At 41.3% G+C, this 25343-nt stretch overlaps 2 protein-coding genes across 14 annotated transcripts in view; both read right to left on the bottom strand.

Annotated features, from left to right (window-relative positions):
- LOC122402691 overlaps window positions 1–15725 on the bottom strand; it is a 67971-nt gene extending 52246 nt beyond the window's left edge. For 11 of the 12 annotated variants that reach the window (XR_006259548.1, XR_006259547.1, XM_043405686.1 and 8 more), the window contains exons 1-4: window positions 15432–15725; window positions 13832–13973; window positions 8259–8559; window positions 7068–7248 (exon numbers count right to left, since the gene is read on the bottom strand). Coding sequence is in view for 10 of the 12 variants with exons in the window: in XM_043405686.1 (XP_043261621.1) it covers window positions 7068–7248; window positions 8259–8559; window positions 13832–13973; window positions 15432–15444 (637 nt within the window). In the remaining 2 variants the exon portion in view is untranslated. Of the gene's footprint in view, window positions 1–7067; window positions 7249–8258; window positions 8560–10837; window positions 11506–13831; window positions 13974–15431 lie in introns of those variants that run through there. The other variant, XM_043405687.1, reaches the window with a different exon arrangement.
- Window positions 15726–17175: 1450 nt separating this feature from the next.
- LOC122402696 (muscle M-line assembly protein unc-89) lies at window positions 17176–24878 on the bottom strand. 2 transcript variants are annotated; one of them, XM_043405707.1, is made up of 9 exons: window positions 24597–24878; window positions 22931–23310; window positions 21918–22140; window positions 21495–21782; window positions 21287–21414; window positions 21005–21177; window positions 20482–20845; window positions 19943–20396; window positions 17176–19723 (listed from the first exon to the last, which is right to left on the bottom strand). In XM_043405707.1, exons 1-9 carry the CDS (start codon window positions 24679–24681, stop codon window positions 17592–17594), a joined length of 4227 nt encoding a protein of 1408 aa, XP_043261642.1. In that variant the 5' UTR covers window positions 24682–24878; the 3' UTR covers window positions 17176–17591. The 2 variants fall into 2 exon arrangements, with proteins under 2 accessions (XP_043261642.1, XP_043261641.1); XM_043405706.1 differs by having other exon boundaries at window positions 17176–19726.
- Window positions 24879–25343: the final 465 nt, after the last annotated feature.

Here is a 25343-nt window from a genome sequence, read left to right on the forward strand (position 1 = left end):
TTCGGAATATTTATAAAAATTATCGGATATTCTCACATTCGATGAAGTAAACATAATCATGCTTACAACTCTAACTATGAAATTTAGTGATATAATATTTATAAATTGAATAATTACTTGTACGTAATTATTTTCGTAGATAATATTTTATCGTTGAAATTCTCATTGATTGAGAATATTTCGCCTTCGTGGCATTGATCTTGTACGGGACAAACTATGTATACAACAGTACTAAGTAAAGCAGTGTTTTCGTTGTCGAGCTCTAGTAAGAAGAAAAAAGAAAATCGATAGGCAAAGCACAGATGTGCTTGTTGTGTTTCTTATCTCCTGTCCCTTTCTTTTCAGCTGTTTTCTTTCCAGGCAATTTGTTGGCCGCGCGCAATGCGGCCGGTAGATTCAGTGATCGTGCGTAGCAACAAGTTTGTTTCTCGGGGCAAAGTGACCCCGAGTACGTTATCGTTCACGGTGTTAGGCAAACGCGAGAATAGAAGCAGTGTTTCTTACGCAGTATTATTATATTATTTCCAGAGCATCGTGGCTCTCCTTGTTTTCTGAATCGCGATAATAGAGTCATTTGTTCGCCGATTTCAATCTTCGGTCGCGGTAATCTAATTTAATACTTTCCAATCAAATTAATTATTTTTTCAATTTGAAATTTAAACTCCTCGTTACCGGAATTAGAGTCGGTGCATCACCGAAGAGGACTTATTGGCCGATGCTCCACGAGCAAACAATGTAAGTATAAATTTATACTTTGAAATTTTTAATTAAAAATCTCTACACTTTTGATAATAGATTCTAATTGTTTTCTTACAGTTTTCTTACAGTTTTTGAACATGATCCTGGGAACCAGCAGCAGTACCCGGGGGGGTATCGGGCGGTGGACCACGAGCGAACAACGTAAGTATAAATTTATACTTTGAAATTTGTTAATTAAAAATCTCTATAATTTTAACAATAGATTGTAATTGCTTTCTTATTCTTTATAGCAGGAGCATGCAGGGGACTTTGATGACTTCCACCGGGCAGCAGCGGCATCATTATGCAGTCATCCCAGAGGCACAAGATCATCATTCGTGAGTCGCATGCTATTTGTGTTCCTCTGGTCCCCAACCATGTTGTAGGATGAAAGATCCGAATCAACACGGGTGACCAGTTGTATACTTAGTATTTTTGACGAGTTAAGTGACCGCGGGTATGAAAAATACCCATGAATTATATTTTGTTAGTGCAGGCTAGGGTCTTCTTGCACTCGCGTTTTTTAATGTTATCAATAAATATTACACAATATGATTATTACACAATTTTGATACAATATATGAAATATGTTTATTATCTTTATTTGAATTATATAATTGAGTAGAATATGAATTAATATAATGTGAAAACATTATATTAATCGTACGATTGAGTAAAATATCTTACATCATTAATATATTTATTAAATATTCGTTTTATCAATTAATACATCATACGATGTATTTTATGTGCAAGAAGGCGTTTCGCGACTGGTCGATTTTCAACTCAAAGGAACATGCATGTTAATTTTATTTTCTTAAAAATTTACTTTGACGACAGAATCGACCAAGGTTAATTGAATATTTTTAATAATAATTTAACAAATTTATTTCAATTTGCAAAGTAAATTATTTTATCATGAAATCTTTATTAAAGTCTTACATTTTGAACAATTAAATTTCAGTCACAAATTTTTCTTCAATAGTAATATCTTTCGATATTAACGTACTCTGTTGTTGATACAATATATTACATATAACGAGTCGAGTCATTTTAACTGAGAATAGATACCGTTTAGTTAATTACTAATAACCAGTTGTTCTAGTCAGGATTTTCAGGATACTTTTCCGTGTTCGTTGCCTAAGTTCATGCACATGCCCAAGTGTTATTTGCACGAGCGAAGGCAACGGGGCACGATGACATAGTTTGTAAGATTTATAATAATAATTTATCCGTGCGACTGACAATGCTAGTGTATCGTGCACGATGTACCGTCCACATATGTGTGTTTGTGGTTAGGATGTGGAAGTGCATCGTTTCAAAAGTTTATTACAATTCAGATACAGAATTTTTTCACATTAGATTCATAACAATCACAATAGTAATATTAAACTTATAGTTGTTATTTACTTGGCAATTGTTCGTATTGTATATTAGTCAATAATATTGTAAAATGCATAATGTATTAGCTTTTCAATCTTATGTAATCATATATAGAGTATATTTTAATGAAGACTATATCAGATATATTAAAATTTTTTACATAAATAATAAAAGTACGCAATGGGCACTAGCTTTGTCAGTCCACTGCAAAAACTGGTACGTACACAATTAGAGTATGAATGAGGTTGTGTCCGGGTGTCGGAGGAACCCCGGGGAGTCCTCTCTAGTTTAGGTCGCGCCCGGACATTCCGAATGAGAACCGTGGAGTGTTTGTGTTTGTTTGATTGAGTTTTGCAATTTTTTAAATATAGGGTTAGGTAGGTAGGTAACTTATTCTCTGGTGTGTGTGTTTAAACGTAAGTAGGTAGGGTCAGGGCAGGACTGTCCACATTAGTTATAGATCGGGTAGGCGCGTTTTCGCGTGGCAGTTCTGTTCCTGTAGTTACGATTTCGAGAGTAGAAATGTTGCTGATTCAAACGGTGTACTTGTGCTATTTGTTTCGGCTTTATTTTCGACTCCTCGAATCGCGCGACTCTTAAAGTCGCTCTCTCGCGCTCGCGGTCGCGATTAGGTCCCTTTCGAAACGTTCGTCCCCCTCGAGATTCACCACGTATGCTCTTGCAACAATTCGTATATTGTTGGAAGACTACGTATTGCACAAAATCTCGAGCCCGGTCTTTTGTAAGTTTCAGGCATCGGCAGGACCGCCGAAGAAAGAAAAGGCTCTCGATGAGCCGAAGAGGCCCTGACAAACTGTCGCAAGAGTGGGCTGCAACAAATGGCTTTTCATCTTCATCCTCGGATGAGGATGGAAAGTCATTCCTCTTACTACTTTGTCACTTAACTCGTCTGTAGTTGTAGTTAGTTTATTTTTCTGGTTGGCTCACGTATGCATGTACCTGATGGTATATGATTGCACCATACATGCCAGCCATCCCTCCCCATAACTCGCGGTTATGATATACATAGAGTTGCGAATATCCAATAATCGCGTTTGCTTTTAGAGTTTCGAATTACCATTTTTCGCGTTTCCTTTTCAGGGTAGTGTTGCGAATAATTACCATCTCGCGATTGTTTTCATGCAAACTTAGGTTACAGGAGTTTGCTTTAAAAATAGCGTTGCGAATTATTGATAAACGCGATTGCTCGTAGAGTCGCGAATTACCATTTTTCGCGTTTCCTTTTCAGGGTAGTGTTGCGAACAATCACGATTCGCGTTGCTTTTTTACTCTTGTATACATATAATGGACATCAACCGCGTTTGCAATTTTCATACTATAAATTAGCGTTGCGATCTTGATCAATCGTGCGATTTTTTCTTTAGAGTTGCGATATTTTCAATGGCAAAATTCTACCCTAACTGTAGTAATAGAAGTAGTTAGTATATTTTGTGGCCAGTACATGTGAATTCACATGTACCATTAACCCCTGATTAAAGTTAGAGTTGCGAATAATATACAATGTTCGCGTTTGCTCGTAGAGTTGCGAACAAATATTTATCGCGTTGATATATCAGTGTTGCGAATAAATACGATTCGCGATTGTCTTTATGCAGACCTAGGAACCGGGTGTTTGCTTTAAAAATAGCGTTGCGAATTTTTAGTAAACGCGATTGCTCGTAGAGTAGCGAATTACTATTTTTCGCGTTTGCTTTTCAGGGTAGTGTTGCGAATAATTACCATGCGCGGTTGCTTTTATTCTTACAAGTCGCGTTTGCTATTTTTTCTATTATAAATTAGCGTTGCGATTGTCGATTTCTCGCGTTGTTGCCCCGTAGTGTTGCGATATTTAAAACGTCTAAATTCATCCCCACATGAGCCACTCTACAGTAGCTAATAGTAATTAGAAGTAGTTAGGCTATTTTCTGCATGTATGTTTGTATCAAGGATGGACGTCGCCAGCACGAAAATCCAGCATTTTTGGGCAAAACGCGACTTGCATTAGCGTTGCGAAACATAAATATATTTCCATTAAAGATAGAGTCGCGAATATAGAATAATCGCGTTTGCTCGTAGAGTTGCGAATTCCTATTTTTCGCGTTTCCTTTTCAGGGTAGCGTTGCGAATAATTACCATTCGCGATTGCTTTTATCGTTATTTAAGAATAGCGTTGCGAATTAAATGATCGGTTTGCTCTTAGCGTTGCGAATTACTATTTTTCGCGTTTACTTTTCAGGGTAGTGTTGCGAATAATTACCATTCGCGGTTGCTTTTATCGTTAGAAATCGCGTTTGGAATTTTTCTATTATAAATTAGCGTTGCGATATTGACTTGTCGCGTTTTTGATTAATTAGAGTTGCGATCCAATGCCCAAAAGCTGGCCAAAACGTTGGCCGCTGTACCAAGATCATCGAGAAGCAAGCTGGGATTCTGCAAAGCCTCGAATGGCTCAACGTCTTTATTAAAATTAGTGTTGCGCATGATTGAATACGGGTGCACGCGATTTAATTAATAAAGGAACCCTGCGTGGTTCATTTTACGAATAACAAGCACCATTCGCGTAGTTTTTTATTTTATAAATTAGCGTTGCGAAAGAAATTCACTCACGGGTTGTTTTTTGAATTTATGAGTGGAAAATATACCCTAACTATGTGAAATATATCATATTCTTTATATGTTTGTCAATGAAAATACTGCTTGAAAGTACTGTGTTAAACAGACCAATTATTTCCTTTTTCAGAACGTGTTAAAACCTGTCATTTTTATGAATATATTTTTATCACAGCTTTGTGATGCATTTAAAAATGCTGTATCGTGATTAATTGTGTTACAGATTAAATTCATGATTCATATATATATGTATATCACCAATTATTCATTATCAGAGTTGATCATTTTTACGGGATATAATAACCTTTTCAACCTAATTGTTATTTATAAATAGTGGATTTTTTTATAAATATTCTGTATTCTTTGCATAAATCAAAGTTTGTTCGCGATCATTGTTTTAATTGATGGAAAATAGAATGCTTGTACCAAAAGGGTATGCAAATTGCAATTCGATATTTCATATTGAGAGTTCATTTCCGCGTAGAATCGACATTTTCGTTCGCTATTGCTTTTTCTGTATGAACCTAATTTAGTTTTGAATACAGTAAAATATCATTATTGCAATGTATACGTCTTGAAAAATTGTTTATTTCATAAAGGAAACGAAAATTAAAATCTGTTGTAACAATTGAATACAATTTTCAATCTGTTTCGTACTTATCTTAACATTGAGACGAATTTAGCTTTTCATTTAATTTCAATTACATAGTACTTATGTTTTTAAACTCTTTAATATCAATTTTTACTCGTGGAAACTTTAGTTCAAATATTAATTTCATAATATCACTTTTAGTAGAATTTGATTACCATTAGTCTATCTTGTCGATGTATAATTATTTTTTTCTGTGTTCATTAATACACTTTCATTTCAGCTGTTAATCCTTTGAACAAGTTCTTGTTACAGAATATACTATAATCATTGAAGAATGGAATTGGAAATGGTACACGGATTCCATCTTGATCGCTCTTAGAGAAATATTTCATACAATTTTATTTATTGTCTGATTTATGTTTCAGGGAAACATCGTGGGATTGTCGAAGACACCAAGAAGAAAATATCTTGTCATATCTTCGTTTTATATCGGTTATATTTATTGTATACGAGTGTATGTTTTAGAAAAACATCGTGGGATCGATGAAGACACCAAGAAGAAAATATTTCTTCGTTTCCACAGATTGCGTTAGAATATAAGTAGAAATGTATATGTAGATATAAGCGTTCTCCAGCGTTATATTAAGTACTACTGAAACGTGTGCGTAAATATAAGTGGGAATGATTAATATTAAGGTACATATTAGTATTTTAATATGCAAAGTCCATACGTGCAGTTGCACATTTCTGGTTGGATCTTCAGTGTCTTCTTAGGCACTGTCATAATTAAGAAGGAACAATTAATAATAAAGTACATACTGGTACTTTAATAATCAGGATTCGTACGTGCGGTTGCACATTCCAATTTTGTTTCTAGAAAACATGTGATGGATCAATTCACATGTATCAACATTTTGTTAGGTTTTTAATCTCTTTATCAGAGTTCGTACGTGCAGTTGCACATTCCAATTTCGTTTTTAGAAAACATGTGTATCATCTCACATGTATTGACATTTTGTTAGGTTCTTCGTCTCTTGATTGGGCAGTTCTTTTAAGAACGCTCCTTTTTTATCTCGTTTTTAGCTTTTTGATAGCTTCTCCCTTGGATAGGTATTCGAATTCCTCGCCAAAGGAAGGGTGGTTGGGGCGAGGCTAGGGCGGGTCTCCATACGCAGCAACCTCCTCGTGGTGAGACCCGGGTCATATTATTTACTATGTAATTAATAGAATTATTAATTACATAGCAAATAATATGGGCTAATGGCTGCGTTTTTCTCGTAGTTTCACATATGTTCCTCGCCCCGGTGTGCGGTCTGATAACACTGATTTCGAGTCGCGAATACATTTTTGCCGAGTTATTTTTTAAATAAATGATATGCAACAATTTAAAATAAAAAACAGAGAATTTGCAATGTACTTATAAATGAGGTACATCCGTACGTATTTTAATAATCTTGATATCTTTAAATAATCTTAATCGATTGGTTACTCCAATGAAATTAATCGATCGATGCTCAATTCTGGACTGTACAGTTTTCATTCTGTTAAAAAATACTAAAATTTCTGTAATTTTTATTTTCTGTCTCACTTCCTCTTGTGTTAATTTCTAAATCTGTTGGTAACGTTGCGAGTGACACGGAAATGGTAACGGGCCGAAAAAATACATTAGGTGAAAGATCTACTCGTGTTCCTCGTCTGTGGTCTAGTGATAATGATTGAATGATAATATAGGATTCTTTCTTACCGATCACCGTCAGACGGGACGCGCAAGAGGATCTGCCGCTGCGATTTTCCGCCATGCAAGTCCAGTATCCTTCGTCCTCGATCGTGACAGGGGCCACGTCGATGCAATAGAAATTCCCCTCGTGGACGAAAGAGAATCTTGAACCCGCGTGTACTGCTTCGGCATTTCTTTGCCAAGTAATCTGGAATTAAACAACAACGACGTTGAAAGATTTAAGCGGCGACGCGGGCGTTGATGTCATTGGCTTGTCAAACATCACGCGTTAAAATACAAAATCCGTGATTTTATTAAATTCGTGATTTTGATTCTAGTTTTTTATTTTTCTATTTGTGCTCTGTCAATTTTGAAAAACAAAAGTATTCTCAATTAATTATTCTGTTGAAATAAAAGAGTAGTAAAACTTATTTCTGGTAATTTGGAACGAATTCAAGTAAATTGTAAGGCTCGTTTACTGTTCGTGATATAATTTCTACACAATTAGAGGGTTTTCGTTGTTCTTTTGTTGCAAGTTTAGACCCTCTCGAGCGTTACGCAACGCTGGTCGGAGCCGATTACCGTGGAAAACGACCATTTCGAGGTTTACGAGCGCGCGTTGAAACACACGCAGATTTAACCGATCGGCGGGCATAGTTTCAGGCATAGTGTACGTGCGCGCGCGTAATAATAGTCGTAAGACGACGCATAAGACCGCGTAACGATCTTCGTTTTCTCCTTTTCATCTCTCGCCGCGAGCTCGGGTCATGGACCTCGAGGGGTCCCTTTTAGTGCGGTTCGTCTGCAATCGGGACAGAAGAACCAACAGAAATCCCTGGCTATAACTCAACGGACTGATTTCGTTTTACCCTTCCGGGTTATTCACCGAAATTGGCAACCATTCCTCGCCTTCTCTTCCTCGACATATCAACACCGGAACATTCCAGTTTTTCCCACGTTCCTCGACATTACGCTATTTAGCGTCGATAATTAGTTATACCAAATACAGTGACTATCATTTAAAATCGTCCACCTAGCGGGTCAGCCGATATTTTTGTCAATAAAACATGAAAATTGTACTAAATTATTGAAACTCGTATAGAGGCATTTAGCGTAATGTTCCTTTATTTGATACATAACAACAATAGAAAAAAAAACCTTTAGTAGTACTCGGCAAATTAAATAAAATTTGAGGTTGCGTATGAGTGGTGTGATTACCTTTGGTGTCGTTGAACTTCGGATTTCCACGAGGAACCTGGTCCTGGTGCCGACCTTGACCGCGAGGTCGGTTAATCTTCGCAGGAAAACCGGTGGATCACCTTCTTCGGAGATCGGTTCGTCGACGCTGAGTTGAATCTTCTTCGAGGATCCCTTATCGAACCCTTGGCCGACCCTCGTTGCCACCAAAGCATAATGCCCACTGTCGTCTTTTTGCGATTGCGTTAGGGTCACCTGGACGACGTTACCTTTCATCTGAATCCGATATCGATCGGATTGGATCGGTACATCTCCGCGTGTTCTGCAATAAAACAAATGTCATCACTTTCATTCATTTTTATGACCTTTGTCATTTAAATACAGCTAGGTTCCGATTAGGATTTTCGATTTACAGTACAGACAAAGAATATCTTTCTAAATTTCATAAATTATGGTCTTTAAATGCCAGTTGGTGAGATCTGAAGGCGGTTTTTCGCAAAGCATTGTCTCTCACGCTTCACTAGGCTCTAAGGGGGATCCCTCGAATTGGGAGGAATAGAAATTTTCATTCTTCGAATCACGTCTGGTAATCATTATTGTAGTCGCGTTTCTTTAAATCATACGCATTTTCACCCATTGTTGTGACCACTAGCCTTTGCATTAACAAATTCATGTTTCAATAGGTAGCAACAGCCATTTTTTCAGAATGATTTGAAATTTTTTAACGAAGCCTCAACCAAGAAATTGATATTCTTGATTTTCGTCTTATTTTGGCCTCTAAAATTTTCGATTAAAAATGTCGAAATTAAGAAACTGTTTTGTAAAAATATTCCTAAGACGAAACAAATGAAACTGATAGATCAGAATAGTTGGTTAAGGTGTTTGCACGTTCAGTGAGAAAGTGAAGAGAAATTACGTTGCAACGAAACGGGAGCAGTTTTGCAATTGGCAAATGTCAGTTTCTGGTTCTTCTCGGGGCGATGGCCGAAGTCCAATCGGTCCGATGGTCATCCTCGCGGCGTCTATTTGCTATTTCGTTCTCTGTGGCAGACAGTTCGAAAGAATCGACGTCTATTATTGCGGACTCATTCAGTCGTCCGCGAAATCGCGTTTGCGCAATGCACCCTTGATGGTCGCGATCGTCGCGACGCGGCGCGACGCCGACGTGGCCATATGGGCGCCTTTTCAGCGTAACGCCGGCATAGCAAACAGATAGATACGCGGTGACGCAATGTCTATTTTGTCTGGCCCGAGAAATAAATTCGACGTTCCATAGCCGCGACCAATTCTCTTCCCGTTCGCTCTTCAAAAAGGGTTTCAAACAAATCGTGAATTATGAGAAATTGATAATATAAAATTAAAAATCTGTAGGTTTGTAATTTCTTTACAATTTCCATTATTTTCCTCCAATGTGGATAAAATTTTATTCAGTTGCTTTTTAGTAATCTTGGTCATCGCTCTTCATGGCGATTTGCCAAATTTCTAACGATATAGTCTTCATTCTCAACGCCAGATAGCTCCACTAGATGTTGTATATCAACACTGCAGATACCTCATTATCAAAATTGCGATCGTTAATGAATGAAAGTAAAAGGAAGCGTTAACCCTTATAATTGACCCTTATAGGTCTAATATCGAATTAGAATCATAGAAACGCAAAGTGAGAGACCATAGAAGGTGGCGCTTGAGATTTTCTCTTCTTTTTTAAACGAAATTTTTTGTTTTCGTAACGATATATAGCTTTATCAATTTTGAAAACAATTGGTTTCGTTTCGCAATAGAAACTTAAATGAAATATTTTCTTTTCATAGCTAGAAAACTATTATTTGGCACTAGGCCCCTTTGGTAATTCCACTCTGTCACAATGTATGTCAAGGCGACGTTAACTTGGACGTTTGCTATGCGATTTTTCGATCAGTCGATCTGGAGAAGGCAAATGAGTTTTCGACACGGTTTTCAGAGGCTCTGCGCCCCCGGCGCGATCGTTATTTTAAGATTGACAAGACAGCCCCGTGTTACGTGTCGAACGGAAGAAAATAGAAAGAGGTGCGTAAGAAAGTAGAAAGCAGGAAGAAAAGCGAACAGGTTGGGGGGTGGTGGGGGGGGGGGCGGGGGGAGAAAAGTAAGAATCGTGTCGTGACCGGAGCGTTCCCAACGAACTTACGTCAATCGCACGCGGTTGCACCACTGATCTTTGACCACGGTATTTCTAGATCGTTCCGAGATATTTCAAAGATCCGAACGATCGACGGCCTTCGAGAAATCCGTTGATACGCTTATCCTCGCGATCCTGCCGGCGGATTCTTTCCCTGTGCTCGTCCGTCGCGGTAAAAATGCTGACGAAAATAGGGCAGTAGAGCAATGCCAAGTGTTTGAGGCGCTCTAGATCATTTGTTTGCCCGAAATACGTTGGAACTATGTAATCGATTTTTATTTAGAAGCCACCAGGTCTTCCAACTCTATTAACTAAATTTCCATTAAAATTATATAATATTTAACTCGCTAACTTTCGTTGTATTTTATATAGGGCGATTCTTTAGTTTAAAAATAGAGAAAGGAAACAATTTGTAATTGTTGTTGTTGATAGTTGAAGATCCTACCGTCGCGATCCGCCGGAGAAGGAGCCGGCAATGGCGGGTTTGTTGCCATTGGCGCACTTGCAGCAGTCGCTCCCCATGTCAGTGGATCGATCGAGCGCTCTGTTCGAGTCAAGATCTGCCACAGTCACTGCCTCTCACTGACAAGTTCATCGAACCAAACATTTCGCGGGCATATCGATGCTCCATGCGTCCGCGAGTCGTGAAGCGTTTGAACGACGGTCGAAGGGGCGGATGAAATCCAAATCGATGCATTGATTCCGTGGATCGATCCGCGCGCCATGCGTTCGCACCCTCGTCACTTGGCGTTTTCAATTCTCGAGTCGGAATCGAAAGTGGACGCGTAAAAATGTGAAAATAGATTCAAATGCCGTTCTGACGCGAGCCTGTTCGATTACTTGGTTTCGAACGAAATCATCGAAGAATCGAAGCACCCGGGGGAACGCGTGCTAGTCACTCTCGATCGTTTCATCGCGAACTTAACTTCGACAACGATCGAATCCACTCGCGGTCGTTCGTGGATGAAGGAGGATTTGTTTTAGAGTCGAAACTAGCGTTTGTCGGAGGGAATGGCGGCGTATCGTGGACCTCTCTGGACCTCGTTGACGGATTAAAAACGACTCGAGAGGTCCGAGCCGACTTTTTGCCAGCTCGTCGATCGTCTCGACGCTCCCTCGGTAGACTGATAGCGGAATGCCAGCGCCAGATCGTCCGCGCCTAATTTTCCACCTCCACCGCCACCACCTTCCGCTATAGTTCGAAGAAAACTATAAGCAACCAGCATCCTAGAGCCAAATGCTCAAGGAGCAGCGCCTCTTTCGTCTTTTCGCGAAAATTTCGAGCTCGGTCGAATTTAGCTTGCAGAGTTGGGGGGAGGATTGCAAACGAACGTCAAAGCACGTCGGAATTTTCGTAACGCGCGCGAGAAACGCTTCCGTCGTCGCTGTGTGATGCTACGTCTGAATGGTCCAGGCTTCGACGGAATAGTTACAGATGATTCACAACTTCGGATCGATCGTCGAACCAGCATTTTTATTATTTTATCAATTCACCGGTGGAACCACTTTGTACGAGTTCAATCTTAAGGAGGGATTATAAAATTTTATTTTTTTCCTCTTCCCAGACCTAACCCAGTCAAATTCATACTAATTAACTACTCTTTCACGTTTTCTCGTTTCAAAGAAACAGAATGGCCGGAATCATGGACACCGTGAAACGACTCTTTTTAGAACCGACTATGTTTTACAGTATGCAGTGACACCAGTATTAACTTTGTTTCACCCAAAGTAGATTCTTTTAACAATTTTCTATGAATATATCGAAATTAACGCGACTTGCATTTGTTCAAGCAGATGAAGATTGGGCTGGTCAGGATTGGCATAAAGTATAGTTAGTCGACGAATCCAAGTGTGATCGTGTTTGACGGTGTATTAGACGTGGAATTGGCCAAGACTTAGATGCACAATGCACTTTAACGATTTCGAAGCAAGTTAAACCAGATATTTGAAAGTACATATAACCAATATTACTAAAAAGAAAAACTTTAAATTATTAAAAAAAAGTAAATATTACGTTTTTATATCATCGAACTTAAAAAAACGTGAACATTAAATAGTTAAGTGCCCTTATTCTCACGCAGTCCCATGATACGTTCGTGAATTTGCTATTAGATATTTTTAATTATAATGATTCGTAATGAAACGATGTTTGTGACTTTATTAGTACCGTATTGTGCATATACATTGAATTGTGAACACTCAAACGATTCTTCGCGTATAGATCAGAGATATACGTGGATATAGAGTACGATTTGGACATCAGCGCAAGTAGAAACAGTGAATAATGGGGAGACGCGTCAGACACATTCTCGCTTTTGTTATAATTACCTAAATATCTTTAAAAAAATAATAAATACAAAAAGATAGGTTTCATAAAAGAACCTACAATTTTATTGACTTAAAAAGCATTTATAGATTTATATAAATGACATCGATCTCAACATTTAGAAATTGTAAGAGACAATTCTTTTAACTCATTTTAAAATCATAGTTTTTTTTTAAATGAAATTCACAATATTCAATTGTTAAAAATTGTGTCAAGTACATTTTTAAGAATAACGCTTCCTAATTCTTATAAAGAGGGGATTTCCAACCATTTACCAAAACTTTATTAACTGATCGGTTTAAGGTGCCTAAAATCGCGTGATATTTTTTGGGACAGAATGCCATCGAAAAAGTGTAGTTTTTCTTGTGCAATCGTGTCAATGTCGAACGTATTTTGTCGAGTATCGTCTGCTGGCCGTGGCATTGGATAATTCGCGTGAATTATCCGCAAAAACCTGTAACGAGATTACAAGAGACGGGAGTGTAAATTGGTCCTCCGCGAAAATTAAGTGCGCGACAGCTCGAAATAAACTGCATATGATCCTTGGCACGTTTCAAGGTTTTCGCTGAAATTAGGGCCAGTAGTCTAGAATGAACGATAATGTGTGAACGACAGCGCGCGATGAATTGTACTACGAGAAGAAGAATGAGTCGATACCGGGGGTCGTGAACCTTCCTGTGTTCTCGATACCAGTTACGTCACCTTCGTTTCCCACTTCCGGCCCTCGAATTCTTAACCGATGCTATAATTATTCTCGTTACATAATTAACATCCTAATTTCGTTAAGATGGAATTTAATATCTGCAAAATCGTACTAAAAACGAATATTCAAAATATTTTTCCAAAGTTTCATAATTTTTGAAATGTTGTTTTTATTAATGTTTTCTTTTAAAAACATAATGTGTATATTTTGTTACTTTTTGTATACCTTTTAAATGTACATCATCGTTATCGAAATCGTAGTATTTATTCATTTGAAAAAGCATTCAATTAAGATTGTTCCAAGTTTGAAAAAAGGAAACATAAGAAAGAGTAAAGATCTAAGATTGAAAGTCCGATTCGCTTTCTAACTGGAGTTCAGAATTACGTTTTATTTATGATAGTAAAACTCACAGTTCGAATCGTAGCTCGTCGAAGACGTCGGACCATCGTAGTTTTGGTTCGACGACGATATCTTCACCAGGGCGTCCTTGAACCGAAAGGACCTGGTCCGGTTCCAGCCATTGCGGCGGTCCCTTGGCTTTCGTTGTGTGATCTGCAAGCACCGACATTGCATAATAAATTTGGGTCATTACTAACGCGACATGAAAATACGCGATATCGCAGAAACTGAGAAAACCTGGATACTTATCGTAGATATTAATAAAACTATTTTAATGTATAAAATAGTGTCAATGTTGCTATAACACTGATTAAAAAATGTTAAACCAACAGTGTTACATTTACATATACATATTTAGATTGTTGCTTGCAGCGAACCTCTGGAACATTATATGTTGAGAAAAAACTGATTTTAAATTAATTTACAATAGAAAATTTATTAAAAATTTATTTTTTCGATTACTTTTAGATAGTACAAAGTTCCCCACTTTTAGTGGCTGCATCTGTAAAACTAGTCACTATTTAAATCTAACTTTTATTTTCGTAATTGGGATGGTAGTAGAAACTAAGTTTCATTATCTGGACAAGGAATATTTATTTGCTATTGACCAGTGTAATCGGTTGTTAGAATAATCAAAGTTCTACTCTATTAACACTTTGACTGCCATATCATCCATATATGGGTGACAGGATTTACCACTATGATGCTAGAAAAATTAATTCTCGAGTTAAGACGTTGAGGGAAATAAATTTGGATAGAATTTGTCAATTATAACAAGGTTCCGAAAATAATCAAAATTTTACTTTTGCAGAATATTATACGTTTTTGATCTGGCAGTGAACGTGTTAATCTCTCTTTCATAGAACGTATCATTTCAAGTAAGCAATAATGCATAAAATTTGATGGTTATTGGTCGAGCTTTGGTAAAGTTTCCTCGATTTCGGGGCACCGTGGATCGAACGGCAAGGCTCGTCGAAATGGTTGTAACAATCGACGATGCGTAACTCGGTTTTAGCCCGTAGGCGAGAATTTATTATACGCGAACTTGTACCTGCTATTCGGAAGCTCACGTGGTCTCCGAAACGGCCAGAGAAGCGGTAGTACGTGGATGCAAATGCCGTAGCATAAATATAGATACCTGTGCGAGGAAAACACGGGCGGAGGGAAACCGCTTAAGAAAATAAAACGAGACATTCTCCAAACTGTGCTGATCGCATGTTCGGCAGAATGCCCCGCGAATAACGTGCCAATCGACGCGATAGGAATTTTTCGCGCACGCGTACGCTCCTCGCCGGCATTATGGTAAATAAATACGTTAAAAAATAAACATCACACCGGAACCGATATTCTCCCTTAACTCTATCAACAAGCCTCGAACAATGCTTAGTTTAATTTCTCTAACTCTTCGTAAATCCCATTTAACCGTCAAACAAATAACGTTGAGCGTGTTTCCGACCAAAGAAAGAGACTCTTGATCGAGGCCATCGTCAGTCTTTCAGAAGGGAAACAAAAGTATGTAGTTGGATACCACTTGTCGTCCTGTTTAACGCGATCCAGCTCGTGGAGGTTGTTAACGCGAGAGGGAATCGAAAGAGGCAACGGAATTCATACCTGTTAAGGTCATCTCGTTAGATGATAGGAAGACGTAGCTCTGCTCGCATGGACATCACTCGCGTGGATACCGCGCGCACGTCCTCGTGTATTCGTTCGATCAGGGAAACAACCTGCGGTCACGTTCTTCCGGTTGCAGCGGCGTCCTACGGTGCCTCGACCGCCGCGAAAGCTTCTTCCTCCACCAGCTGGCTCTGTTCGTTTTCTGACCCGTGGCACGGCACACCCTGCGCCACGAAATCTGACGGCAGGAGGCCCTGCTCCGGTCTAAAATCGTCTCGACACGGTACTCTCGGCTTCGTCGTTTTAACGAAACGCGCACATGCGCCGTCCGACACGCTCCTACGCTCTGCAACCTCTTTCTCCCTCTTTCACTCGTTCTCACGCCCCACCCCCTTCCTCTTTCTTTGGCCCAACCACTCATCCCTGATGTAACTTTGCGCATCGATGTTTTTTTATCTTCCAACGATCGCTTTCGCCTCCGAGTTTCCCACCTTACTAATTTTTATTACTAGACTACGGATGTTTATGCATTTAATATGCAAAAATATAAGAAATATTTAAAGTAAGATACGAATTATTATATTTAGGGGTTCAAACAATCCTTTACAAAGCTCCCATTTCATTAATTCTATTAATTAAAATGTGAATTTGCATAAAGATCCGCAGTCTATTTATTATGATGTTACAAAAATCATCTACAGTGACGACTACATATGTCTAGAGGGTAGGATCTCGTGAAATTCGTAGGAGGCTAGAAAAGGGGCGCGTTTCGTCCGGGCCTGCTAGTGGACTCGTCAGTAAGGCTTTCTAGCAGGCCCTGCCTTAAACGCCTGGGATATTGGGAAGTAATTCTAGGAATGTATATGTATATAGCAACCGAGGGGTTGGTCGAGCACTTGTGAGAGCGCAACCCCTCTGGTGGCGAGCATGGGAGGCGGCGTCACACAAAGATAAGAATTCGTCGCTAGGACGAACTGCGCTTCACTCTTGCCTTTCTTCCGAGGGTGTTTCAATCGAGAGTTTGGCGACGTTTCACAGGAACAAAGCCGAGTTTTTGCGTCGATTCTAACCATGGATGAAACATGGGTTCATCACTTTACACCTGAGTCGAAGGAACCGTCGAAACAATGGACTGTAAGGGGTGAACGATGCAGTGAATGATCTTCGAGGTTCTTGTGCATAGTCTCAGCACTGACTCAACTTGCCCTATTGGGTGGTGCAGAGATAGAGATGGGTCATACCTTGTATTGTTGCCAAAATTTCGGTACCAGTATCGATATTGACTCTCAGTACTACATCTATTATTAAATTTTCCATTTACTCGTCTTAACAAGCTGTTCTACCTCTTTGTGATATCGTTTGTTTTACTGTTCTAGATGCCTTGTACCAACCAACATTATGACATTCATAAATAAAGAAAGAAAAACATAAAAAAAGTCCCTAAATAATTATGTTTATAAAAAAAGAGGGGGGTATTTTATGCCGTAAAATACCAAATCTTTTCTTATTATAATATCGAGAATTTTCCATTGTCGTTTAAAGTGACGATTGTTAAAAAATGTATCGATAATTGGGACGTTTACATATTGAAATCATATTTGAATTTCAATTTATATTCTATAAGCATTTACTTTTGAATTCGTATAATGGGGGGAGGGACGGGGAGGTTACGAACAGATGAATTCCGAATTGAAATTCAACAGAACGTTTTGTACATATTTATTACGAGTAAAGACGGTAAGAATATTATAATAATAAATAAGAATAAATAAGAATAATTTATAATAATATACGATTTGTCGTTACATATACCATCTTAACACATATATTGTTGTTTGGTAGGCGTTTGGTGCAGCATATAATTCCTGAATGAAACACGACAATTGGCTCTCGAAGCGGTTGAGAGGCGGCCATGATGGATTCGAGGATGTTGAACAGTCGGAGGTCGATAATCTGATTGCAATTTTGAGCCATCGAAGGTCGAGAATCTCCACAACGAAAATTCCCCGGCGTCCAAAGATCAAAGATTTCTTCGGGGCGATCGCGAAATGTCGGAGGTCGAGAATCCCGTCGGTGTAGCAGAGCAAGTACTACTTCTGAACTGAGCATCGTATCGTAGTGTGAAATCTCCTAGTCTAAGAATAACAGTGAAAATTGTCATTGTTTTCGTTTGGACCACCACCAGCCTCGAGACACTCGTCCGCATATCTCGTGCTGGATCCTCCTGTAAAGAAGAAGGGCGATGAAGGGGATCGCGAGGGTTTCCTTCTTGAAAAAGTACACGTAAATGGCGGCCATTAGCAGCGTCAGATCAGTCACGTATCCGACTGTGAATCGAACGTTCTTCTTCGCCTCTAACGCTAGCTGTTCCCCGTTCAGACGACTCTGGGCTGGCTCGTCGGGGGATTCCCGTCGCAGAGGACGATACTTGCTCTTCTTGCTCTCAAGAGCTTTCTGAAGACGTTCCATCTTCAAGCCTACCGGCGTCTCTGGTCTGTTCCTGTCCCTGGAACTGGACCTCGAATGCGTCGTCGAAGAAGGCTTCCTCGACCTTCGAGTTCCCTCGTCCACAGACCTGTCTCTGACGAAGCGTTGATCCTCCGATCCGGTTCTGGAGGGTGGTCTTCTGTCTTGCGAGGGAGCTCGAGCTCTGGTCCTCGAGGACGACCTCGAGGAAACACCTCTTTCGACCGACACGTTTCTAGATCTCGGCGCGGGGGATTCGTTCCTAGACGGCGTTCGACTCGATCGTTTCTCGCGAGCAGGCGTTGTTCCTCGAGAACCGACGCTTCTTTTACCTTCTTGTTTCTCAACTTCTCTTTCCTTTTTTACTCTCGCCGTTCGTTGATTCTGCTCGGTTCTTCTCGCCTCTTGTTGCTGTTGTTTCCTACTCGATCTCGTCTCCAATCGACTTTTGTTCGCGTAGTCCTTCGTGTCCGGATCTTCGGAGAACGAGGACCTTCGAGAGCTGGCTAAACTGTCGCCAAATTTTCGCTCCTCCGAGCTTCTGTAACTCAAATGACTCGAATGCTCTCTGACGATTTCGGTGTAATGATTCACCACCGCCATGCGAGCTTCGATGTCCTCTTCGTCTACCTCCTCTTCAGGGGTGGCTGATCGCATTTTAGCTTGAATCCTGCGATTCTTGGCCGCCTCTCCTGCCGACAGAACGCTGTCCGTGTCAGACTCCGAGAGTACAGGTGTTCTGACTGGTTCTGGCGCAATCTCTGGCTGCCTTTCGTCTTCTTCTTTCTTATTCGCTGGTGATATCTGCGGTGGTATTTTTCTGATAGGTTTCTCGGGTGGAATCGGCCTACCGAAACTGTTCACAGGAATTGGTTCTTCTTTAGGTTTCTTCAGTATCGACTTCGGAACTACGTTAGGCAGAGACATGGTGGTTTCTTTGGTCGGTGTGGGAGGTGTCACGTCCAGAATCGGTATCCTGTGAGGTGGAATCGGCGGTGGGTCCGTTTCAACGTGTAGAACCGGTTTTCCTCTCGGATGATACGTGTCCTCTTCTTCCAGCACCTGTCTGGCAAGGATCCTAGCTTTTAGCAACTTTATATCCTCGCTATCGGCACTGCTCATCTCTTCGGAGGATTCTTCGGAAGATTCGATGCTTTCTTCCACCTCTTCTTCCACCTCCTGTTGCTTCTCTGTCGCCTGTAGGATTGGTTGAATCTTCGTCAACGCCTCTTCTTTCGAGGGTATCGATTCTCCCGCCTCGACCAATGGTACGTAGCTATTTTCGTGCCACCTGCGCAGCTGCGTAGCCGTGTCCTCCACTTTACCTGTTGCTATCTCCGCTTCGTTGGACAAGTATGGATCCGATCTTGCCTCCACGGTGGACAGCAAACTGGGCGTTACTATTCTCAATGGTGCCTTGATCCCCTCTGTCTGACCTTCGCTCGATCTTCTGCGATTCTTCTTGGTCTGCCAGCTGATCAAGTTCTGAGTAGCGACGCTAGGATTGGACAATCGTCTTCGCATTCGTACATCTTGCGCTTCCGTATCGATATCTACGTTTCCTTCGACCGTCGACGCCAATTCTCCCGTGGTCCTCTCGAGTTGCGTCTTCCTCTTGGCGAGATCTGACGCCTCCTCTGCAGCCACCGCGCGATAGAAACGTTCCATGGCTCGTTCGTGTAACAGCTCCGTAGAACTAACAGCCTCTCGAAGAGTCTCCACCACCTGGTGCTCCGCGCTGAACAATTCTGGCAGAGACAACGACATGGGTGGTGGAATCAGGTCTTCCATATCTTCTGTTTCCTCTCCTGTCATTTCGTCTTCTACTAAAAGTATACCAACTTTATGAAATTATTATTTAAGGCGTCCGATTGCCTGACGATATGAGTAAAAGGAACAACACAACAAAGACACGATAGAAACACTATGAATAATTAAAAACATGCTAATATACACGAGTTGGTTTCTCTCTTGGATCTCTCTTACTCTCACTTGATCATGTTTTCTCTTTGCCAATCAAAGATGAGTTAATGTTGTCTTACCTAAACTTTTTCCCTTGTCAGCAAAGTCCATGAGTTTCTTAGCCTGATCCTCGTCGTCAGGATACAAGACCAACATAAATTCCGAGCTCCCGTGCATCACAGTTTCGTCATCCTCTCTGGGAGTCGTAGGCGATCCCGGTTTATCATCCAAAGAGTTGCTCTTGACGAACGAGGATTCTGGATCGTCGATTATAGCTTGTTGTTTCGTTAGGGTCAAACTTATCGAGGGACGCTGAAGCCGCGGAGGACGCGTCGAAGCCTCTTCCTCGTAGTTTTCTTGAATCTTGGGCATCGAGAGCGGAGACATGCTACGCTCCCTGGTCATGGAGACCGATCGCGATCGAGATTCTCTGTACGCTGAACGTTTGCTAGATTCGTCGATAATCGGTGGCGAAACCGCGACGGCACTGGCGGGCCTTAGATCCGCTGGACTTTCCTTATTTAGACTCTGGTTCTGTTTCGAATGAAAAAATCGTCACGATTAAAGAAAACATTTAACGTAAAACATAAACATTTAACCTAATAGTAAAAATGCTTGCCTCGTTAGTGGTTACGTCCATGTTAATACTCGAACGGTCTACGTGATTCTCAACGCGACTCTCGTGCTTTGAAGTGGAATGATCCTTCGATCTGGCGGGAGGTACAGGCGCTTCATTCGGTTTCTCTAGCGTGTCCAGGGCAAAAGTGACCCTGCTGTCGGCTCTCGATGGTCTGCTGAGCCTTTGGGCGGACACTGAACGGCTACTCGGCCCGAAATCCATGTCTTCGTCTCTCGTGCGAGCCTCCTCTCGCGTCAGGCTTCTGGTTCTCTGAGTTGGCACTGCGAAGCTCACTTCTCGTTTCTCTCGTGATCGAATTTCTCGATGGCTCTGCGACTTCCCGCTCAACGAAGGTGTCATTATACTAGATATTTAAACAGAGTATATCATATATACACTTTGATTTCCGAATATGTTTCTCATTTTCGCGGATAAAAGTTAGGAATTTCCAGTACCTCCCTCTATAACCGAGCCAGCGAACGTTAGCAAGGGATCACTGTACTTGGACAGCTCTACAACTTACCCCCTTTTTAAGTCTGGAATGAAGATTACGTCACTCTCTTCGCTAGGCTCGCTGACGCCGTAAGGATTCTCAGCCTTGACTCGAAACTTGTACTCGGATCCTTCGATCAATTCCGTCAAGGTTACTTTGGTCTGTCTGCTGGTGATTGCCTTCAGCCACACGTCCCAGCCAACCTGCAGAGAAACGTCTAGCGGTGAATCGTTGATCAGATGGATTTCTTAAAAATGTCGTAACTCGGTTTGTGCCTTTCTGGGAACTGAAACTGAACTTTCGATCGCTTACTCTGTAATATTCAACGATGTAAGTCCCGATCTTGCAACCACCGTCGTCGTCTGGCTCCTTCCACGAGAGAGTGACCGATCTACCTAACGTCATCGTGACTGTTGCTTTCCCAGGTGCAGCGGGTCGATCTATAAACGAACAAAATAATTGTCGTATCGAAGGTGAGATACAGAACGATTCCGTTCTCACGTGCTTCGATTGCAACGACCTGTAACAGTGACGAGGAATGACGTCGAATCCTCCCCAAGTTTATTTACGGCTTTGACAGTGTACTCTCCTCGGTCGACGCGTTTGGCATCAGGTATCTTTAGGACCGATTCACCGTCCATTGTTTCGAAGATATGTCTCTCGTCGTTGGGTATCAGATCCCCGTCGTGGTACCAAAACACGATTGGCGACGGTCTTCCAGCCAACGACACCTTCAATCTGATGGTCTCGTCCTGTTCGAAAAGGAGACCGTCCTCGTACTGGCGTGGAAGCCGAATTTTTGGGGGTGCTAGTCGTGCGAAACATCACGAAACATCGACAATAATTGACAATTAATCTTTTAGCCCGTTTCTTTAGCGACAACTCGATTATCAAACATCGGGAAAGCGTAACGAAACAAAACAAAGCTTGACATCCTGCAAACCTTCCAGAACCAATCTCGATTTGGTACTAGCGTGACCGGCTCTGTTGGTAGCCGTGCACTTTATTTCACCCTCGTCGTTCAGCGCGGTTTGGTGAATCAGAAGGACGCTTCTGCCGCTGTCCGTAATAATCCTAGTCCGTCTGCTGCTGAAGATTTCGAAGCCATCCTTGAACCACGAAATCTTCGGCAGCGGCGTCCCGGTAAATCGTACCACGAATTCTGCCTGCGAATCGAAATTAACCTCATAAACTCTTAGAAACTCTTTTCTCAAAATTTAACAATAATTGCAACTCTCCATTTTTTAGTATGGCCCCAGAGGGCTAAACTTTTCATGTGCTACAAATTCTTTTGGGGCTACGATTAACAGAAAACTAGAGATCTTTAGATTTTTTAATGGAAACTAGCGACGAAAAATTAAAATCAATTTTACAAATACGTTTACTTTTACGAGTACTATTATAAACTTAATACGTAAGTACAATATTGTTGTATAATTGGGATGATCGAATACCCTCTGTTTTTCTCTTGTCAGACCTTTCGTTACCAAGCACTGCTTTCAAACATTTAAGCAAGAAAATAGTTGCAACTCTGATATAATTGCTGAAGTCGATTGTAAATGTGATTCGCACATATACGTACCACCCTCGGCCTTCAACACAGACGATTGTGTTTGGCAAACGCAACCTTAAATATAAGGTACTATTACGTTATGTAAGCAGAGATCGTGGACTAATAAACAAAAATGCATTCCAATAGAAATGGCAGCATCAAAATAAAGTTGTCACATTTTTAGCTTCGATATAAACAAACAGATTGGACTAAAAATAAATTACAAGTTCAGTTTTTATCTCGTGGTGTCCGTTTCTATATTCCTTCTTCAAGGGGTTGAAACGATATTTTTTTTATATATTGGTAAAAATTTATAAATTATATAACATTGAAACAACTTTATTGTAATTACTTATTTTATTTTAGTTGTTAAAAGAACTAATACTTTAAAGAGTATGTATTACCTGTTCGTTTTCGAGAACGACCGTATCCTTGAGCTCTAGTTCGAAGTAGGGTGCGGACGCGGCGGACCTTTGCAAGGTCACTGTCAGTGGATCGGAGATCTCGCTGGGTCGCGAGAGTCCTATAGCGTTCTGTGCCCTGACCCTGAATTGGTAGCGCCATCCTGGCTCGAGGCCGCTCAAGGTCAGTTCCGGAAAGGTGCAAAGCCCTGGTGTGCTGCGCACCCAGTGCGGCGAACCGAGTCTTCTGTGCTCGACCAGGTAGCCGACAATGGCCGAGCCACCGTTACTCGGTGACCTCTCCCATCGAATGGCGACCACATCGGGTTGCGATTCGTCCGCGCCCGGTATTAAAATTGGCTTCCCCGGTGCCGCTGGAAGACCTGCAACGGTAATAATCGTTGGAAATCTTTCTCGTTTCCATGTTGGCAAACATGCACGTATGGAAATATTTCTCTTTTCCATGTTGGCAAACATACTCGAATTGCCTATCAAATGCAAAAATGTTTTATCTTCGCTTAAAAAGAGAATTCTTCAACTTCATTATCGAGTAATAAAAGTTCTAAACTCGCTGTATATTTTTAGGCAGACTTCGACAAGTAAACACAGAATTGTGTAAAACGCAACGTTTCGAAGCGTTCGGTGAGTGTAATTTATTTATTTAATTTACTATTTTAAACACTTTGGCTCCCTGCCGTCGCGTCGATCGGACCCAATGGTTTCAACAATGTTTCAACTGCTACTTTATTCATCGAGCATTATTTCGCGGCCTAAACATGTTCTAAAAGCCTGGTTGCCTGGCTTCTTGAAAAAGGAAACAATGGACGTTGCATTATATTTCTGGCACAATGGTGTCGCGATGTTTGGGTGATGGTATGAAGGAGTTTTGGTTGTTAATAAGTTCACGGATAGCTCGCACGTGCCAGAACGATGCTCGAATACGCATAGAACGCTCGAAGTCTAACACAGGTCCGCAGGTGGCGCTCCCAAAATAAAATTTGAAACGTTTGGCAATCCGAGGGCCACTGTTGCGCCGTCCTCAGGGTACGAAAACTATGCGAGACTCTGAGCCGATATCGAACACCGGTTCGACACTCTTCTACAACATACCTATCATTTCTCGATCGATTTTACTACAAAATAAAGTAGTTTCGTTTTTAACAGAGACGTTAATTGCATTTTTAACCAGCCAACTTTATTCCAATCCGTATTTTCATTATATATTTTCACGGCTGACATTTCAAGGCTCGTTGAAATCAAATCAAATACTTATATAGATATAATATTTTTAGATATCATCCCACTATCGAAACAAGCCAGTCAAGACCAGAGAGCATCGTCGTTCTCGCGTCGAGGCATCGTTACCGGGAACTCCATGTCACCAAACGCACCCCACAGTCATGCCGGGACCGCGTCCTTTCGACCGGAAACCATTTCACCCCCACCACCCCGTCAAACTAACCGCAACGCGTTAAAAAACGCCATCCTGATCACCCGAACTTCGAATCGAGAAACCGTCCGCCAGGAACTTGGAATCTCCCATATCGTGAAACGAATCCTAACCAAGATGGCGACGCTCTTAGATGTCGATGACACCCGTTCACGATCCTCGATCCTCGATCATCCCCCGATAAATCGTTCTCGATAAACGCGGAACGGATTGTCTAACCTGATCCCTCCCAGCGCGGTCTTCTGGAGGTGCCGCCGCCAGCCAGGCTCTTCGAGTAGTGGCTCTTCGTGGTGGTGTTGCCCATGGCTGGTTCCTCCTCTTCCTCTTCCACGTCGAGCCTGGCCCGACGATCACTCCGTTCCTGGCCAGTTTTCCGATGGTTCCGGAACGCCCGACAGCCGGAAGCCCGTCATCGATCGACAGTTCGATGAAAATAGCCGTGGAAACGGGGGAAAACCGTCGAGCCGAACGACGGTCCGTCTACGACGACGGATCAACCGAGCCGAGAGGGAAGCCAGACAGAGATAGAGACAGAGATAGAGACAGAGACTGAGAGTGAGAGAGAGAGAGAGAAAGAGAGAGATTCGGCTCGATATAGCGCGAGGCTCGGTGCAGCACTGCCGGACCTGTTCCGTGGCCGACGACCGTGGCGACGCCAGCTTCTTCAAGCTATCTTCGTCCCTCCCTCTATCTCTTTGTTTCCCACCTAACGCGCTTCTTCGACTCCCTCGAAATCCACCAAAATCTTCTTTGGAACAATCAACTTCTCTGAAAAGTACCCAACTACCCTTCGACGTCATAATGATAGACTACCTGGACAACAGTCATTTTTCATATATAACAATTTTGACTCGTTTACGAGTAATACAAGGGTCGTTCGATAAGTCCTTAAAAAATCTAAGACCTGGCGCTCGTAGTCAAACTTAAAAAAATGGCTCGGCGGATAACGGCTCGCGTCGAAGGAGG

The sequence above is a fragment of the Colletes gigas genome, unplaced genomic scaffold, assembly GCF_013123115.1.
Source record: "Colletes gigas isolate AHSC1104 unplaced genomic scaffold, ASM1312311v1 Colletes_gigas_Sc00038, whole genome shotgun sequence".
In the NCBI taxonomy this organism is placed as follows: domain Eukaryota; kingdom Metazoa; phylum Arthropoda; class Insecta; order Hymenoptera; family Colletidae; genus Colletes; species Colletes gigas.

Excerpts from the sequence above, each read along its gene's own strand:
- LOC122402696 (XM_043405706.1), bottom strand. The coding sequence starts at position 24,681 with ATGGGCAACACCACCACGAAGAGCCACTACTCGAAGAGCCTGGCTGGC. Across the intron at positions 23,311-24,596 it reads ACCGCGCTGGGAGGGATCAG|GTCTTCCAGCGGCACCGGGG; the intron begins GTTAGACAATCC and ends TTACCGTTGCAG. Across the intron at positions 19,727-19,942 it reads TGACAAGGGAAAAAGTTTAG|TAGAAGACGAAATGACAGGA; the intron begins GTAAGACAACAT and ends GTATACTTTTAG.